This window comes from Lissotriton vulgaris, chromosome 11, assembly GCF_964263255.1.
Source record: "Lissotriton vulgaris chromosome 11, aLisVul1.2, whole genome shotgun sequence".
NCBI lineage: Eukaryota > Metazoa > Chordata > Amphibia > Caudata > Salamandridae > Lissotriton > Lissotriton vulgaris.
This window is the reverse complement of record NC_141699.1, coordinates 1,110,497,833-1,110,518,003: the sequence shown is the minus strand read 5'-3', so window position 1 is coordinate 1,110,518,003 and position 20,171 is coordinate 1,110,497,833. Positions and strand designations below refer to the sequence as shown.

Here is a 20,171-nt window from a genome sequence, read left to right as displayed (position 1 = left end):
CTGTAATGACACTTGTTACTTTAAGGTCTTTATATTTTTCTCAGACTATTCTTGAACCTGATTCTACAGTTAGACAGAAAACGAAAAATTATCCTATGATGGAAGTTCCTCCAGTATGGAGGGAAGAGGTTCCGCAAGCGGGTTCTGTTCAGGCTGTCCCTGCTCATTTCCAGCGTATATGGGTACACGTCCCTTGGAAACGATCTGAAGTTTTGGCACTGAAACAGTCTCTACCGGACCCTCGTAAAAATCCTGCTGGATATTATAAAGAGCTGTCCCAGACTGTTGATGCGTGTATTATGAATTTGGCCGATATTGACATGCTGATGGGTAATATAGTTCCACAAGCGTTGTGGGCTCGGATTCGTAGAGAGGACCATGATCAAGCTTTAGGTGGTAATTGGGCCGCTATAAGTGCAGCAGATGCAGCACAAGTGGGTGGTGCTAAGCCAGATGATTTAATTACACAATTGCCTGGTAGAATCATCGCTTTAATGAAGACGATGATGCCTGCCTTACGTGTTAACTGGGATAAGTTAGCTGCGTGTAAACAGAAGAAAGATGAGAGCGTCTCCGATTTCTTTACTCGTTTTGAGGAGACTTTTATCGATCACAGTGGTCAGGATATGACAACTGAAGGTGGACAGCGATTATTTGTGGATACATTCGTATTTAATTTACTTCCTGAATTGTCGCATAAGTTGAAAGACTCCGAAAGTTCCTGGGCTGTTTCTTCGTCTGCACAGATATTAGCCACAGCCCAGTATTACGAAAATAGGGATAAAGAAGATAAAGATAAGATGGAGAAGAAGACTAAGGAATTAAAAACGAAGGTTCTTCTTCAACAGGCTTATCCCCCTCGTTCTGGCCAGCATCAGTTTTAACAGCCTCCCCAGCCTCAGAGGTTGTTACAGAAACCTGAACCCTTTGTTCCACGACCTTTGCTTGGTCCTAATCAATGTGATTATTGTAAAGAGGAAGGCCATTTTAAAAATAGCTGTCCGGTTTTAATACAGCGTAATGGTGGATTTCCAGGGCCGCGAGGCCGTGGTGGTTTTCAATCTGCACCTAGAGGTAGAGGGCGAGGTGCGTTGCCTCAGGGACAGCGTTCCTTTCCCCCTCAGAATTCTGTGAATTATTTTGATCAGCAGAATACTCAGTCTGCGCAATATTATAATGACGATTATTGTGTTGAGGGTGAGGTTCAGGATTTTCATTCGAGTTAGGACAGCCATGGAAAAAGTAAGGGAGTCGTATCAGTTCCAGTGGATCAGAATGGGCCTTATGTTGAAGTTGTTGCATTGGGTGTTGCAGAGCCATTTCTTTTGGATACTGGTGCAATGAGAAGTTCTATCATTCATTCCAAACTCCCGGGAGCACCTTTGTCTGGCTTAACGAACGTTTCTGTAGGAGTTTCTGGCGCCCCAGTTGCTAACCCGGTTTCTTGTCCTTTGCCTCTTTCGATTGGTCCTTACGATTTTGAAGCTCCGCTTATTCTAACGACTGGTTGCGGGGAAATTTGTTGGGTTTAGATTTGTTGAAATATCTTCATGCAACGTTGTATTGTTCCCGCTCTGGTGTGCATCTTACCTTGGGTGAGAAACTGGTTTTTCCTATGTATTTATCTCAAGATAGATTTCCGCCCGAATTGCAGTCTCTTCCTGCTGCGCTTTGGGCTACAGGTCCGAATGATGTTGGTCTGCTCCAGATTCCACCTTACGTGGTAATTGTTAAGACTGATGTTAAACTACCACGTATTCCTCAGTATAAGATTTCTAATGATGGTGAACAAGCTCTGTTGGCTATTATCTATGATCTGGTTCAGAAGGGTGTGGTGGAAGAGACGAGAGGTAATGTTTGCAACAGTCCTGTTCTACCTGTTCTTAAACATACTGATCCTTCTCAGCCTCCTGTATATCGTTTTGTGATCGATCTTCGGGAGGTCAACAAGATTGTTGTCCCCCAGTTTCCTGTTGTCCCAGATATCACTGCCTTGCTTACTATGATACCGGCTTCAGCGGAATGGTTCTCGGTTATCGACCTCAAGAATGCTTTCTTTAGCATTCCTATTGTTGAGGAAAGAAGGGATATTTTTGGCTTCTCTCTCGGAGGCCGATGTTTCTGGTTCAAACGTGCACCTCAAGGCTATTGTGAAAGTCCCTCCATTTACAGTCAGGCTCAGAAATCTCAGCTTGACGCTTTCATTTTGCCTCAAGGTGCCACTCTGATTCAGTATGTGGACGATTTGTTAGTTGCTGCTGATTCAGAGGATGTCTGTAAGGATGTGACTGTTTCACTGTTGCGTCATTTGTCAGACCTGCATCACAAGGTGTCCACCTCTAAGTTGCAATATTGCCGCCAAGAGGTTACCTATTTAGGTTATCTCTTGTCGAAGGAGGGAAGACTATTGACCCCAGAACGAATTCAAGCAATTGCGCAAATGTCTGTGCCATCCACACAAAGGGAGGTGCGTGCCTTTCTGGGCATTACCTCTTATTGTAGACAGTGGATTAAGAATTTTTCGTTGTTGGCTAAACCTCTGTTGGCACTCACGTTAAAAGATACACCGCAACCTCTTCCTTGGACTGATGAATGTCAAAAGAGTTTTTCTGACTTACGTACTGCCTTGTGTTCTGCTCCTGTGCTAGGTACTCCAGATTATAGTAAGCCTTTCACACTCTACGTTCATGAAAGAGAAGGTTGCGCGTTGTCAGTTTTAACGCAGCAATTTGGAGACAAACAACGGCCATGTGCCTATTTTTCGGCTACGTTGGATCTAGTAGCCAAGGCATTGCCTAGTTGTCTCAGAGATACAGCAGCAGCAGCGATCTCCATTCATCAATCTGCTGGATTGGTGTTAGATAACACTCTTGTTGTTATGGTACCACATGCAGTGGATACTCTTTTGGTTAGAACGAAAACACAACACCTCACGAGTGCTCGCTTGTCTGGATATGAGCTGACGCTCTTGGCTAGCCATATACACATCAAGCGGTGTAATACTTTGAATCCAGCAACATTGTTGCCCATTCCGGAAGAGAAAGACACTCAAGAACAGCATGATTGCTTTCTCCGAACAGAGGAGGAAACGAATGGCAGAATAGACTTAAAAGACACACCACTTGTGGACACGGATGGGATCCTATGGGTGGATGGGTCTTGTTTCAAGCTTCCAAATGACGAAACGACTGCAGCTTATGCTGTTACCACCTTGTATACGAGAGCGTGTGTGTTGGCTAAGGGAAAGAGAGTGAATGTTTACACTGAGAGCCAATACGCTTTGGTGTGGCTCATAGCTTTGGTGGCTTGTGGAAGGAAAGAGGATTCTTTACTTCCCATGGGACTAAGATACAGCATGGTCAGTTGGTGACTGACCTTCTTGAATCACTTGCATTGCCTACCCAAATAGCGATAATAAAGTGTAGTGCACATAAGAAGATCACTGATGATGTGGGTCGCGGGAATGCTTTTGCAGATGAGGTAGCGAAAGAAACAGCGAGAGATGCTATGAGTCGCAGGTGTGTTGCGGGCCCTGCAAGATGGGTCAAAGAGGGAGGAATGTGTGAGAACACGATAGAAAGTGTGAGAACGATTCAAGAAGAGGCTACTGAGAAGGAATTGAGTAAGTGGAGAGAAAGTACGGAAATGTTGGACGCGACAGGGTGTTGGACGGAATTGTCAGAACATCAGCGTTGGCTGTTACCAGACGCCTATGTACTACCTGTAGTTACTATGGCGCATGGTCCAGCCCACATTAGTGCAAAAGGCATATGTAAACTTTTGGCTCCAGTATGGCAGAATGAAGGAATTCCTAAATGTGTGGAAAATGTGGTGAAGCATTGCATTGTTTGTTTAATGCATAATCCAGGAAAGGGAACCCCAACTCTAACAGGTCATTTTGCTCCCCCTACGTGCCCTTTTGAGGTATTGAAAATCGATTACATTCATATGGATCGTTGTAATAACCTCAAGTATGTTCTGGTGGTGGTGTGTGCCTTTTTCAGATGGATAGAGGCCTACCCCCTAAAGGACAATACTGCTTTGTCTACTGCCAAAGTTCTTTTGAAGGAGTTTTTCCCGAGGTTTGGTTTGCCGCGCATTGTCTGGAGTGACAATAGGAGTGAATTCGTAGGCCAAATTATGCAGAAAGTGTGTACAGGTCTTGGTATTAGGCAGAAATTCAATGTGGCAAACCACCCTCAGTCAGCAGGTTTGGTAGAGTGCTATAATGGCACTCTCAAGCTTAAATTGGCAAAGATTCAGGCCAGCATGAATCTTGCTTGGCCTGATGCTTTACCTTTGGCACTTTTATCCACGAGAACTACTGTGCATTCTCGTTTAGGACTTAGTCCATATGAGGTCATATTTGGGCGCCCAGCCAATGTCTGGGGAGTCCCTCGACCTTAAAAAGTATTCTGACATCCCATACCCAATGTTGATTGACTACTTGCATGACTTCACCACTAAATTACTTGTTCTTCACCAACAGGTTCAAAACGCTCTGCCGGAGGCCTCTGCAGATCCAGGTCACTCCATCCAACCCGGTGACTGGGTCTGCGTGAAGAATTTCCAGCGGAAAAAGAATCTGGAACCTCGTTGGGGCCCGCCTCGGCAAGTCTTGTTGGTGACGCGTATAGCAGTAAAGGTTGTCGGGAAAAAGAACTGGGTTCATGGCGTGCACTGTAAGAGTGTACCTTTGCCTCTACCTTTTGATCAGTGGGTTCGTAAGGGCATGAGTGATAGTGAAGGCGAAAGGGTCCTTCGATTTGTACCTTTTAGTAGTGCACGCCTGGATCGCACGAACTCTGAGAAAGAAGACGACAACGTGCTGCAAGAAGCTGTACCATCACATCTGCGATTGAGAACAGCGAATCCAGAAACTTTGTTTAAGGAGCAAACGATCCCTAATAAGACTCGGTACAATTTGCTACCAAGAAAAATGAAAGACAATTGAACTTTCCTTTTTTTTCATTTTTCTGATTACACTTTTTGAGAGACATTTCTTTTTTCCACTATCCATCAAGTTGCAGGGTCACGGTAGGAGTCTTAAGCTGTGACCTGAGTAGTGACATAGGTCTGCAGGACTTGCAGTGTCATAGGACGGCTAATAATCACAGCTAAGTGATCTAGGAAGATTGCCGTGAGCAACGCTTTAGAGTATGGATACTAAAGTGGGAATTAATGATCAGAATGTAAAGATGAAAAGTAAATGCAAGAAATTATTGGTTAGTCCATGTGGCATAACCTTATGTATTTTAATATGTTCATGTATTTTATTAGCATGTGTAAGTTGGTTTGTTTATACTATGCAGCAAGCACCTGTTCCAACTTCTGTTTTCTTATCTTTCCCTACTACTGCCTCCCCACATCGGTTTCATACACTCCCAGAACATGAGCAGATTAGGAGAACAGAATACTTTAATAATTCATTTATTCAGTTATTGCATCAGCATCAACTGGTAATGTACACCACTGATTGTTGGGTCTGTGGGCTCATGCCCCATAATACAGAGAGAGGGATGCCATATTTAGTCCTTCCATTTTCCTATGAAGGCTCCGCTTGGGCCTATTTGGCTATGTTTTCTAATTTTTATCGAACCAACTACGGTATCCTCCTGGTAGTCCATATGGTGGTGGAGCAGATTTTAGTCATAGTTCTTTAATAAAGGGAATAGTGGCTATGCTAGAATTGCTGAGATTAGTAAGATTCCCGTGGACGAGAAAAGAGCATATGATGGCTGGAATGTAACCCGTTATGTTACTAGCCTTACAGATAAGGCTAGACGAAGGAGATCCCCACCAATTTGGACTGTACCTCATCAAGGCAATTTCTGTCTACAGATTAATGGTCAGAATGTTAAAAATCTACAGGAGAAGAGTGTTTGTTCCCATACGTACATCTATTCACCTCAGATTTCTTCACCGTTAGTGCCATCACAAGGCACATATTTTATTTGCCATGATAGAGCCTATGCGTTGCTTCCTACCTACTTTTCAGGAACTTGCTATGTGGCTTTTCTTCTTCCTCCAACATATACTGCTTCTTCAGGTCATTATAGAAAAAGATATGGCAGGGGAGTTATTGATTCGAAAGACACAGCAGGACAAGAAGGAGGTGACTTTATTAAAGGGTTGCTTCCTTTCTGGGGCCCAATGGCCAATAGCAGAAACATCAGACAACTAGTTCGTGTTGTTGAGGCTACCATAAATGTAACTTCTGGAGTCTTGAGTAATCTGACAGCCGAACTTCAGACGGATGGCCTTATGACTTTGCAGAACCTAATGATTCTAGATATTGTCCTTGCAGATCGTGGAGGAGTCTGTAAATTGATCGGGTCTAGTTGCTGCATTTACATTCCTGATAATGCCCCTACGGTATACCAAGCTATCTCCAAGTTGCATATCATCTCCGAGTCTATACATCAGGACACGGGAGATTGGTCTGTGATGGGATGGTTTTGGGGACTACTGTCCACATGGGGATGGAAGATACTAACCTTCCTTGGAATGGTCTTGGCCATCATTTTCTCTTGTTGTCTCTGTGTACAGTGTGGACCTGCCATTTGTGGTCTTTGTACCACTATGTGTGTCCCAAAGCCTGTGTCACAGAAAACAGAGAATATTAGAAGGATGCTACAGCAACAGCTCGATGACTTCATGGCCATTGACATCGATTCAGACTAACTTGAGTCCCTGGTGTTTTGCCTGAGTAATGGCAAAAGGAGGGTCTGAGGTTCTTCAAATTCTGACTTCGTCCTGTATCCAGCCGCCATTTTGTGTCTTGTCGCATCATGCCCCTTACGACCCCTGGCCTGCCCTCTGCGGCCCCCAGACTCCGAGATTGCAAGGGCAGAAAGGGAGACGGGGCTCATATGAGCACTGTTTGCTTTCTTTTGCTTGGCCTGGATTGGAACATTGGCGCATGCATCAGACACAAGGGCTTTATTTTGCAGGTCGATGCAATGCGTTCAAATGTCTCTTTTTTTTTTACCAACCACACTGTGAGACATGTTTATTGAAACGATATCTGTCCTTTTTAAAATATATTGTGATACAAATAGTCTCACCTGCAGTATAAAATCACATAAAACATTTTTAAAAACACAATAGCTGTCATCAAAAAAAGGTTCAACATAGAAATCGATTGTATTCCATATAAAACAACCACTTATATTTTTGCTACATTACTTCCGCATTTTCCTATAACATTATATCACTGAGTGCTATACCAACCATTGTTGTTTCTTACATGTAATGAGAAAAACTTTGATCCCATCAATGCAACACATGTAAACACCTTACTGAGATTTAAAAAAATATATATACAAATAGTAATTTACATTTTTCCACGCCCTGCAGAAATGTCAAGTGACAGGGTTAATTAACTGTCGATGCAGTGTTTAGGTTACAGAGAGTGTTTTTTTCAGTGGAGCATTACAAATATTTCCATAAATTACAGGGACTGGGATAGTAATACCGACAGCTTTTTTTATGGCGTGAGAGATTTGAGGTAATGACCAGTGGAAACAATGGTTATTTGCCAATATTTCTTGACTTTTCCGAAATAACAGAGACATAGCTGATGGTGACGTTATGCATTATGAACAAACTGGGTTCATTTAGCAGCAGATTTCTTCACTCCCTCTTCTGCTGCTGAAAGCCCGATTCACTCGTCCAGCGCCTGCTCTCTCCCCTCCGCCCGCTCTGGAAAGCAGAGACGAAACCAAACTCGGGCGAACAGCAGGCCGTGAAGTGCTTGGCTTGCCTGGGACCAGGTACGGAGCGCAAACCTGCCAACAGTCTTTGGACATTTCCCGTTTTAAAACCACTCATTCGCAAAAAGAAACCACATAACTTGTAACGCAAGATGAACTTACTACGACATGAAGCCCTAATCAATAACCATGTCCGCCCGGTCCGCTGCTCCTCACCGGCCGCTCGCCACCGCTCCTCCCCCGCGCCATGTCCTGACGTCAGCACGCAGGTCACGGCCGGCGCTTCTTCTCAGGGCCTACTTTTTTTTAATGTAATTTTTTTTAAAAATATAACGTATTTTTTTACTTTATATAGCCTATGTCCATCTGCACACCCTGAGAATTACAAAGATGTATCAGGTGTGTGGATTGGCGCTGTGGTTCCCGAGTTTACCCGCCTCAAAGGTGCAAAGTTATTCCTTTATAATAGTAGTATAGAAAAGCAAAAGTAAAAAACATTATATGACATGAAAAAACCTAGTAAACATAGTTTATGTTACATATGCCCATATTTTTTATGTTCATCCCTTTTCAGCATTTCAGTCAAATGTGCAATGTCTATATTGTTCATAAAGCATATTTTATGAGCAGTATTAAAAGTTCCTTGCAAAGGTGTAATATTCCTCTTTCATCTTATCTTATTTTCTTCCGCAAGAAACCTGTGCAAGGAACTTGCACATATTTATAATTTTGAAAATCTTATTCTTAATATCCAGTTCTTTTTAACAAAAGTAGCCCATGATATTGTTAATCTTTGCTCCAGTATAACTAGATGGCAAAGAATAATTTTGCCTAGCTCCAGTGTGACTCAGGAGAACCTCACTTCAGTCAGCTATTTAGCAATATGTCCAATATGAAAACACTGAAAATTACCTTTTCTGCGGAAGTATTTAGCTCAGAAACCTTTATTGTCAGGACCACACTCCTGTGACAAAGTGTTCTGGCCTAAATCCAGTCTCAGGACCACCTCATAACTCTCTTCTCTCAGGGAGTAATCTTGAATTTCCAAAACTCCAGGCCATTCATTCATCACCCTCTTTGTTTGCTAGGTAGAGTTATGTGAAGACATCAAGGTTTTACCCATGCAAGCCATTTAAAGTGATGGGAAAAATGTGTAGATGTTTTGAAGGTTGTTGTAGGTTTTAAGGTTGGAACTAGAAATATATGCAGGAACAAATCAACAAAAAATATGATTTTGTGCAGACAGATCCATGTAGCATCCAAGTATTTTCTGGATATATCAATTGCAAACGTTTTGTACAAATTTTCAAAAACGCATAAAGTTTAGTGAAGTTTCAAGTTCATAAATGTCACAGTTTGTTAAGTTTACAAATCGTATCAACAACAGTTACATCTTGGGTCCCACTAATATGTGACATTATACCAAAATGAACTTAGGTGACTTGATCATATATATAAATTACATAATTCAATGTGCTGAGCAATCACTGATAATAAAGACAGTATTACAGCAGTAGTTCTCTTTCCACACACCTTTCATTGTATCTTCAGTCATATGAAAAGAGACAAATTCTTGTTTGGAAAATCATTGGACAGCATTCTAAATGATTACTAGAGGGCAGTATCATGCAGTAATGACAGCTTCATATACCTGTGATCATAATCGCCCTAATTTGAGCATGTATTAGCTCCTGTAATGCAGGCTTGGTCTCAGCCTTCACTTTATTTTCCATTACAAGAAGTCCAAGAAATTCCAGATCTGACTCTACTTCTTCCCTGGAAGAAAAGGCAAGAAAAGGGAAAATATCACAGATAGAGACAGTATCACTGAGTACAGCTTCCTGACACAAACTGATAAACATGACACACATGATGTTCCAAAGGTGCATGCATTATATTTTATATTAGAGGTCATTTACTTAAACAGAGTGGTGGAGAAAGGGGGGCATGTCCTCCTTAGACGTCTTAGCAATCCTACTGTGTGGGACTTACTACAGGTAACAAGAGGGGTAGTTGCCCCCCAACGACAACCTTGGGGCCAACTACCCCTCCTATAACCTCCAGTAATCCCACACAGCAGGATTGCTAAGTTCTCATAACAGGCCACGCCCCCTTTGCCCACCACTCTGCAAACGCACTCCCCGGTGCACTCTTGGATTGGGATTGAAGTCCCCTTTGCTGTTGGTGGTCCTTTAGGGACCAACTAGCCTACCTCTTACCTCCAGTAAGCGCCACACAGTGGGTTTGCTGAGAGGTGGACACAGGCCATGCCCCTTTTTACACCACTCTGCAAATGCGCCTCTTGGTGCAATGCAGATGGGGCGATGAGGTTCTCTTGTGCTCTGATGTCCTCAGGGATAGAATACCTTTTTTTTTATTATACAGCCATAATGTTTAAATGTATTTTACACTTCTTAGGTAATTTTAAATCCCTTTAAAACTACTTAATTAATGATTGTTTCTTTAACACATGCAAAAAATACCATGCAGGAACAAGCACAAACTCCTTGTCTCATTATTTTAGGGTTCTTAAATGGGGCAGCCCTATCTTTGGTCTTTTAAATAGTGGAAGCATGCTATAGGAAGGCAAGGAGCTGGAGGATTTGGGACCCTGTGAAGGGGTTGAGTGTCCAATAACGCTGCAAGGATAATGCATGATAGGCTTATTGTTTTAAAACCTTCACAGCTTCTCCCCTGCTGATTTAGGAATGTATTACAACATTTGATTTCCACCCCTCCCTTGGCCCTCACTAATTCATTGGGTACACAGCAGCATGTGATCGTCACACCTCACTTAGCCCTCACCAAGCCGTTGGTTCATCATGGCATATGACATCACCCCTCCCCTTTCCCTCACCAAGCCAGAGTGTATGTTACATTACATGACCACCCACCTTCTCTTTGCCTTCACCAAGCCAGAGTGGGTTTCACCATAGAAAAATCCTGATGCTTTATCAAAACTAAAAACGTATTTTGCACAGCATGGGCTTTGCTACAACACCTCTCTACCACACTCATCTAGGTAAATATAATACCAATTCATGTATTTCTCCTCAACAGGCCATAGGGGAACAAAGGATTTTACAGTGTAGTTGTATAGGGCACATGGTATTTGCTTGGAGATTAGTTAGCAGCCGCACTCTGCCTACTCCACTTTCAGATCCTGACTGCTCCCGCCAGGGCTGTAGTCTGTGTCTTGAGGGGCTGGACAGATATGGTCCTTGTTTGGGCCACACCAGGGTTGATGGTGAAAGAGGAAGGTCCATGGACATGGGTGAGCTTGGATGCATTAAATTGGGAGGTGTGCATATAGGCCACAGCGAGTAAATGTATTTTCCTTTTTGTCCTAAGAGATTTCCCTAGTGAATTATCTTTCTCTCAGCAAATCCAATTGTTTGCAAGATAATCTGTAAACTACTGTTTTTTTCAAACCTTAGTAAACTTTGCAAAGTTAGTGAAGTTTAAAAAAAAATTCACTCTCTTTTTGTGATCCACATAGGAGGGTGTTTTTGATTAATAATGGAATGTATTCCCATGCATAAGATAAGAGTTGCAGTCCTCTACCTTACCTTGTGAAACTGTCCACTCCAAAGTCTGGCTTTGTGGGCAGGGGTTTGTATGCCAGTCCAATGACCCGGAACCCTTGCAAAGTATAATATTCAAGCTCACTTGAGAAGTTTAAAGGCACTGTTTGGGAAAGGTTAAACAGGATTTGAATGACTAAGCAATACCTTCACCCCATAATCACATATAATTGATTAATCATTAAATCAAGCAATTACTTTTTCAGTAACACTTCCACCTGAAACAAGGCAAAAGGCAGGAAAATAGCTTTACAGTTAACTTAATTACCTAGAGCTCAACACACAATATGATAATAGTTCAGGGTTGCTAAAAAAAATATGTTTAAGCTCCAGTGACCACAAGGGACCTAAGTCTGTTCATGGAACTTCAAATCTCCAAAAACGTCACCCTATGTCGAACCCTCATCTACCAACCACTGGGACCATGAGCTTCCTTCATCAACCACACCACAAACTATATCAACCTACTCACCATTGACTCCAAAGTCTTCATCTCCTCGGGGACCTCAACTTCTACCTGAAAGATAGAACCAACCCCTGCTCCACTGCATACATAGAAGGCCTATTTACTATCAGGCTACCCTAGCTTGCCAGAGAACCTACACACATTGTCTAAGACATCTGAGACCCAATCTTCGCCACCTTTGATGGCATCAAGGTCAACTCAACCTCATCTCTCACATGGATTGACAATTCCACAATTTACTTCCAAATCTACTCACCACTATTCAATGAACTCACCAACGTCAGCTTATCCAGTTGCAGCTGGAGCAAAATCTCTGATTGAGACTAGCTCAATGTACTTAGCATGGGCCAAACCTACAGTCAACATGAACATAGATATTGACAACTTCAACAACTGGATCAAAAACTGCACAGACTCCATTGCACCAATCAAACTCAGCAGAGAAGAACCAACAAGCAAATCAGCTAGTATCCTGAGGACCTTGAGGACACCAACAGACACTGCAAACAGCTAGAGATGAAGTGGACACAGCTGCAAGCATCTAACAGAACCATCTTTAAAGCTGCACTTGGACGATACCACCAGAAACCTAGAGACACCAAGAAAAGAGTGGTATCTGAACGCATGACATGGAGCTCCAACAGAAGCAAAGAAATCCTTATAAACATCAAAGATTTCACCACTCCGACACCCTCTGTCAATAGCATCACCCCCTATAATGAACTGTGCAATGACCTATCAAACATCTTCAACAGCAAAATCTTGAACATCTACAGCAACTTTCCACACCAAGTAGTCCCAAGTGAACCCATCGACAACCTGCCCTTCACCAATCAAGACAATCACCTGCCTGCTTAGAATACTATTACAAGTGGAGAAACAGCCATAATCATGCAGACTGTCTACTCTGGGACGCCAATAGATCAATTCCCTCAGCACATCCATAACCTCAGTGCATTGCCAATCAGTACAGCACTGACCGACATCCTTAACTCCTGCATCATCTGAGCTACCTTCCTGGAATTTTGGACGCACACACAGGTCAATGCCCTCCTCAAGAAACCTTCAGACAACCCTTGCCAACTGGCCAACTTCCATCCTATTTTCCTGCTTCCCTTCCCAGCAAAAAGGAGAGAAAAGACAATCAAAAAACAACTCACAAGCCACCTTGAGCTCCATCATCTATCGCTAACACACAATAAGGCTTCAGAAGGAACCAGAGCACAGAAACTGCACTTATCGCAGCCACAGATGACCTCATGACCCTCCTAGACTGAGGAGACACAGTTAGCCCTTCCCCTACTCCAACTCTCTGCAGCATTCTACACAGTCTCCCACAAAACAATCATCAGAAGTCTCCAAGGACCAGGTCTTAACTGGATCTGCTCCTTCCTCACGGGAAGAAGTAGATGAGCCAGACTGCATTCTTAGACATCTAAGTACAAGAATATGCAGAGTACCCCGAAGATCCTCCCTCAGCCTGATTCTGTACATCGACTATATGACAATGCTTGCCAACATCTTCAGAGGTCAAGGTATCACCATCATCTCTTAAACAGACGACACCCAATTCATCCCCTCCCTGACAGACAAGATACCATCACGAGTACCAGCTTCAACAACTGCATGACCTTACTAGCAGAATGAATGAGAACCAACTGCTTGAAACTCAAATCCAACACAACAGAAATACTGTTCTTTGGAAACAAGAACTCCCTGTGGAATGCCACCTGGTGATCATCAGAACTAGGATCCCAACAATGGCCACCGACCACGCCTGAAACCTGTTGACCATCCTGGATGATCATTTCAACATAATGGCATAGGTCAAACGAGTGAGCACTGGCTGCTTCCAAGTCCAGTGGATGCTGGAGATAATCTTCAAGTTGCTTTCACAGAGCACCAGAGGACTGTCACCCCAGCACTCATCACAAGCAGGCTCTACTATGGCAACACATTCTAAACCGAAATATCCAAGCAGCTCCTGAACAGACTTCAGACCTTTCGGAATGCCGCCGCTAAACTCCTACTCAACCTTCCCTGCTGGACCCACATCTCTCCTCCCCACAGCTTCACTGGCTCCCCATTCAAACGTGCAACCAGTCCAAACTCTTTACACACACCTACAAAGCCCTACATAGCATTGGACCCGCATACCTCAACAACTGCATGTACTTGCACAATCCATCCAGCCACTTATGCTCAGCCTCAGATTCACTTGCGTAACCCCCAAAATTCACAAAAGCAGAGCAGGAGGTTGCTTGTTCTCCTACAGCTCACCACAACACATCAGAACCTCCTCTTTGCTACTTGAATTTCATAAGATACGGAAGACCTGGCACTTCGAATAATCTGACTAGGATCACAAGATTACACACCTGCTCAGCGCCTTGATACCCTCACGGGTGGTTGGGGTACTCTACAAATTGACATGACATAACAGTTATGAAGTCATTTAAGAAGCACTTTAACAAATGACAAGGGATTTCAGATGTATACCTAGTAGCAACAAAAAAGTATGGCATTTGTATACAATCAAAATTCAAGGTTTCCCTTTCCTTATTTTTATGAGACTAGCTTCTCTAGAGGATCTTAGGAGAAAGAACTATTCTGAACAGGGCTTGGAGTTTCAATCAGATTAACAAGTTTACAAATCATACAGTGTTGTCAATTTACAGATAATGATCACCAGGATACAATAAGGGCAGAGAGAACAAAGAAATGAATTCTATATTTTTATGTGTTAAACTTTTTCGATTGTGTTAATAAAAACATCATTTTAATCATAAAAACAATAACATCTTAAAACAGTTCATAAGAAGAAAAAATATATGTCTACTGCAGCCAGAGCACTGAACAGGACGGTCTGTGATGTTACTCTGCAACGCAAGAATACCTCAAATTCAAGTGAGGTGCTCCACAAAGAGTCTAAGAACTTCCTAAGTGGATGAGGTTTTTTTATTAAAAAGACCAGAGTTTTTATTCCAAGTTAAATTAAAGAACAGACGGCCGTCCTGAATATATACCTCCTCATAATAATGAGATCTCACAGCGCATTAATTGATGGAAGGTGCATTCTGTGAAAAATCCCATTCTTAAATACAGTTGACGATAATCCACACCAACCTACCAGGAGGGAAAGTGATAATAACCTGCCTGTATAAATGCATAAACAAAGTTGATCTAATTGTAATCGCACAAAATTTGTCTACACAGCCAATTGAATAAAGCTGGTAGTGAGTAGCCAATATAGACTGTTTTTAAATGAGAAAAAAAGTGTCCTGAAGAAGGTGACGATTTCTTTCACCGAAATGCCGCGTCGACATATATTTTTTCTTCTTATGAATTGTTTTAAGATGTTATTGTTTTTATGGTTAAACTTATGTTTTTATTATTACAATCGAAAAAGTTTAACAAATAAAAATATCGAATTCATTTCTTTGTTATCTCCTTTCTCCTAAGATCCTCTAGAGAAGCTAGTCTCTTAAAAATAAGGAAAAGGGAAACCTTGATTTTTGTTTACAGACAAACCCATTCCCTTTTTCCAGAAAGGGTTCCTCCCAACATATTTTTACGATTTGTATACAATCAATCATACAGCATGCAGGTGAGACAAGGTGTGGGAGTGTGCAGAGACCCTGGGGACAAGAGCTATGTCTGAAAGAGACAGAGCGACTGACATGAAGAACAGATACACATGACTTGGGAAACCCTACAACATTTATTGAATGGTATTTCTAATAATTTAATTATGTTAGGAAACAAACATTGTATCTTTTTGCCACAGAAATGTAACAATATTGCTGCAGATTCTCATATAACTCCCTGATAATGTGTAGATCCTCTAGATATAGGATGGTCATATTATGAACCTGGGATAAATCAGATTTTTGGTGATGATGTCATTCAGAAGTATTTTGTTCTTGTTGATGTGCTGAACATGTCTTTGGAGAGGACAAGTGTTTTGTTCCATTGTTCCCTTGACTCTGAAATTAAGGCAAAGCAGATAAAATGGACTATCCTTCCCATGGCAGTTCCACAAATATCGAAAGCCTGCCCAAGTCCTTGCAGAACAAAAGCAATGGTCATGCTTTATGCAGAGACAAAAGTGTTTGTTTTATGGGTTGGGTAGGCTGTGCCTTGTGTTGACTGCTTTGTGCTCTTTGCAAGCATTCGTGCAGGGTCTTAAGTCTTTGAAGACGACATTTGGATTTAGATTTCCGTTCTATGTTGTTTCTGCCCCAGTTTTCTTGATCCATCTTTGTTTACTTTTCTGCACCATTTGTTGCAAAATCTGCGTTTTACACACAACCCACAATGACCCTACCGAATGTACTTTTTTTTTTTAGTTCAGTAATTTTTTATTGAAAAAAGACATATATACAAGGTACAGAGTAAAACACATGGGGAATGGGAAAAATAAGGATAGGAAAAAACGCCCCTGGGGGGGGGAGAAGCCATGCAAACACTGTCTCTATTGGCCTGTGCCTGTCAGTTCATAGTCCATGTTCTCACGCTGGCTTCATCTTCTTCTCGTACTTCTTTAGGCTTCTCCCACACCCCTTGCGCGCTGTCTGATTCTCATCCTACCCCCCTGGTGGCGCGAAGAGAAAGGAGAAAGGAGAGGTGTAGAGATATAGAGAGTGCAGAGAGGAATTGTATCGCTGATTAGGTGATGCATGTGGATTGTGAGTATTGCCTAGTCTGGTCATTCAGGGAGGCTTGTGGGAGGACAGGTAGTTGTCTAGCGACATCCACATCTCGCTTTTTTTCCCGGAGTTCGGTAGGCTGTTGGTTGTTATGGTGTCGGCTGCCCGTAGGAAAGTGACCCAGTTGAACCAGGCTTTAAAAGTTGCCTTTGCTGTGTCTTTCCAGTTGGTCAACACCATCTTGACCGCCGCTGTGAGCATGAGGTCAATCAGGTCCCTGTCATTCCCAGATTAAATTGATGGGTCTGTGTACCCCAGTACTAGATAGTGAAAGTCCAGTGTTAGTGTGGCACCTGTTACGTCATTGATTAGAGTGTTTATTGCGTCCCAGAATATCCTGGTCTTAGTGCAGTGGAAGAGTAGGTGTGCCAGGTCCCCCCTCTGCTTGTTGCAGTTCCAGCAGGAATCATTCTCTCTGATTCCCATGGAGGCCAGGCGTGCTGGGGTCCAGAAGGCTTTGTGTAGCAGCCAGAATTTTGTCTGGTCTAGAGTCGTTGTCGCCTTCCTTCTTGATGATGAAAACCAGAGGTCTGCTCTTTCCTCCTCACTGAGCACTTTCCCTGCTACTGCCTCCCAGTCGGCTATAGTTGTGTTATTTACTTTAGACGCCTTGGGCCTCAGGGCTCTGTATATGTGCGCTACTTGGTGTCCTACGATGTTCAGGCCGGTGGCATATTGTATTATTGATGGGGTGAGATTGTTTAAGCCTGCTTTGGCGATTGCTACCCTTATCTTGAGGAAGTTATATAGCTCTGTGCTATCAAACTTGTATCGTTCTTTGAGTGTGTCAAAGGCTATTTGATTCCCCTTGCTCTGTAGTTGGCTCACCGTTGTTATGCCATGACGGTACCATGTTTGCATGTTCAGTATGTTGTTCTTGTATTTTAGCCTAGGGTTGTACCAGAGGGACTCTAGCTGAGTTTGTCTGACGCGTGTGTCTAGTATTTTATCTATTTTGAGTAGGGCCATTCTTGTGTTCCTTAGTATTGCGTTTTGTTTGATTGCGGGGTGTTTCGACGCTGTGAGTAGTGCTACTGGTTCCATCCCTCCTAGCAGGTTGCGCTCTAGAGAGAGCCATGCCGGGGTGTAGTCACTCTTTGGGCATAGCCAGTACAGGCCCTTTTTTGCCATACAGGCTGTTTCGAAGGTCTTGAAATTTGTTATGTTAAGGCCTCCTAGTTCCTTGGGGAGTCTTAGTTTCTGAAGGCTGATTCTGGGTTTCTCCCCTCTCCATAGGAAGGTGTTTAGTAGTTTGTCTAGCTTTTTATAGAAATCGGATGTGTTGGTTAGTGACAGCATGTTAAGCATGTAGTTAACCATGGGGGTGATCATCATCTTAATGGTCTCTATCCTTCCCCACCACGTAGTGAATTTGGGTGACCACCCCTCTAGTTTTCCCTTGATTTTGTCTAGGATTGCTTGTTCGTTCTGGTCTAATGTTGTTCGCAAGTCTCTTTCGAAAAGGAGGCCCAGGTATTTAATGGCTTTCCTCTGCCAGGTCAGACCCGAGGATCCCAGAGCTGTCTTATTGGTATGGATGTTCAGTGGCTTACATTCTGATTTCTCTCTATTAAGTTTGTACCCCGACACCTGGGCATACTGATCTATAGTGTCCATTAGAGCGTTTATAGATGTTTCTGGATCTTCTGTTACAATTAGGACATCGTCCGCGTATGCTGCCAGTTTAAAAGATTCTCCCTCTACAGGTATCCCTCTGATGTTGGGGTTTGATCGTATCATGTTGAGTAAGGGCTCTATTGCCAGTAGAAAGAGGGCCGGAGATAGAGGACAGCCCTGTCTAGTTCCCCTGTTTAGGTCTAGCCGATCAGACGTGCACCCATTTACCACCACCCGGGCTTTTGGTTCGTTATATAGGGCCATCACCATCCTCCTGTAGTTATGGCCTAGGCCGAATTTCTGCATGCACTGGTCTAGGTATGGCCATGACACCCTATCAAATGCTTTTTCTGCATCTAGGGCTATCATGACCGCCGCCTTGTTGCTTTTGGAAGTGTGATTGATTACGTGGCATAGTAGCCTTGTATTTTCGTGGGACATTCTGTTCTTCAGATAGCCCACTTGTGCACGGTGTATGAGGGATGGTATGTATGTATTGAGTCTAGTCGCCAGGATCTTGGCATAAATTTTACAGTCCACATTAATTAGTGAGATTGGTCTGTAGTTTTTCGGGTGTTGTGCATCTTTGCCTTCTTTGGGGATCACTATGATGTTAGCTTCTGCCATCGATTGTGTCATGCATCAATTGTTTACACAGCTTGTGAACACTGACGTCATCGTTGGCAGGAGTGTGGTGATGTAGTGTTTATAAAACTTGGCCCCGACCTGGTGCTTTTTTGTCTTTCAGACTTTTGACAGCCCTTTCTATTTCTTCCCTGGTTATTTCTGAGTCTAATCTCTCCCTTTGATCCTCCGTCAGTTCTGGTGTTATGATGTGTTCCAATAGTTTTTTCCCTGCGTCTGCACTTAGCGTCTCATCTCTTTTATAGAGCTGTTCGTAGAAGTCCCTAAAAGTGTCGAGTATTCCCTTATTTGTCGTGTGTGATTTGTTTGTACTGTATCTGACGGCTGCTATGGTGTGTTGTCTCTGTTTGCCTTTAAGGTACGCTGCCAGTGCTTTCCCTGCCCTGTTAGCCGAGCATAAGTTTATTGCTTTGTATTTGTTGATCCATGCCCCCGCCCTCTCGCTGAGGATCTTGTTCAACTCGTACTTTTTCTTTGTCAGGGTCGTGAGGGTGTTCCTGTCCTCTATGTTGGCTATGTGTCCTGATTCTAGTTTTTTGATTTTGCTCTCTAGGTCCTTTATCTTCCTGTTTCTCTCTTTGTTCAGCCTCCCCTTGATACTAATAATTGTTCCTCGTATTGTGGCTTTCAGTGCGTCCCATAGCGTCTCTCTTCCAATGTCTGGCCTATCATTGTTTTTGAGGTATTCTTTTATGGCTAGTTCTATCTCCTCTCCGCTGCTTGTGTTTTTAAGAAGGTCGTCATCGAGCCTCCATCTGCGCATCGGGCGTTCATTGTGTTTGCCCGTTAGCGTTAGGCTGATGTGAGCGTGGTCTGAGATCGTCCTTGGGCCAATCTCTGTGTGTTCAATAAGGTGTGTGTGTTTGTCTGATATGAGTATATAGTCAATTCTGCTGTATGAGTTGTGTGGGTTTGAGTAGAAAGTGTAGTCTCTTTCATCCGGGTTTTGTAGTCTCCATGGGTCTGCTAGTCTTTTTTTGCGCAAAGGTTCCGTAGTGGGTTGCCTCTCAGTGTGTTCTGCCTCTGCCTATGTGGGTGTCTGTCGATGGCAGGATCCAGAACCTGGTTCATGTCTCCAGCCACTATTTGGAGCTCCCCCAAAGGCAGTGCTTCTAGTTCTTTCCCTATCTGTTCCCAGAATGTTTTATCTTCGTTGTTGGGGCCATAGATATTAACCACATGTATCGGTTCCTCCCCCCTTAACAGGCTTGTTATAAGTAACCTTCCTTCTGTGTCTGTCTTTGTTTTGTCTGGTGTGAGTTTTGACTTCTTGCTTAGTATTGTGATGACACCGTTCTTTTTGTTCTTTGCTGGTGAACCTAATACGTGACCTATCCAGCTGGCTTTAAGGCGGTCTATGTCTTCCTCCCCTAACCTTGTTTCCTGCAGAACATAGATATCACTTTTCAGCTTTGCCAGGTGCTCTAGGACTTTC

General features: G+C 43.0%; 1 protein-coding gene across 1 annotated transcript in view; it reads right to left on the bottom strand.

The window, feature by feature from the left end:
- The window catches only part of LOC147684258 (putative cation-transporting ATPase 13A4), a 415,657-nt gene that overhangs the window by 179,610 nt on the left and 215,876 nt on the right, over positions 1-20,171 (bottom strand). The window contains exons 17-18 of the mRNA XM_086944655.1: positions 11,285-11,402; positions 9,367-9,491 (exon numbers count right to left, since the gene is read on the bottom strand). Of these exons, the coding sequence (XP_086800781.1) occupies positions 9,367-9,491; positions 11,285-11,402 (243 nt within the window). The remainder of the gene's footprint in view (positions 1-9,366; positions 9,492-11,284; positions 11,403-20,171) is intronic.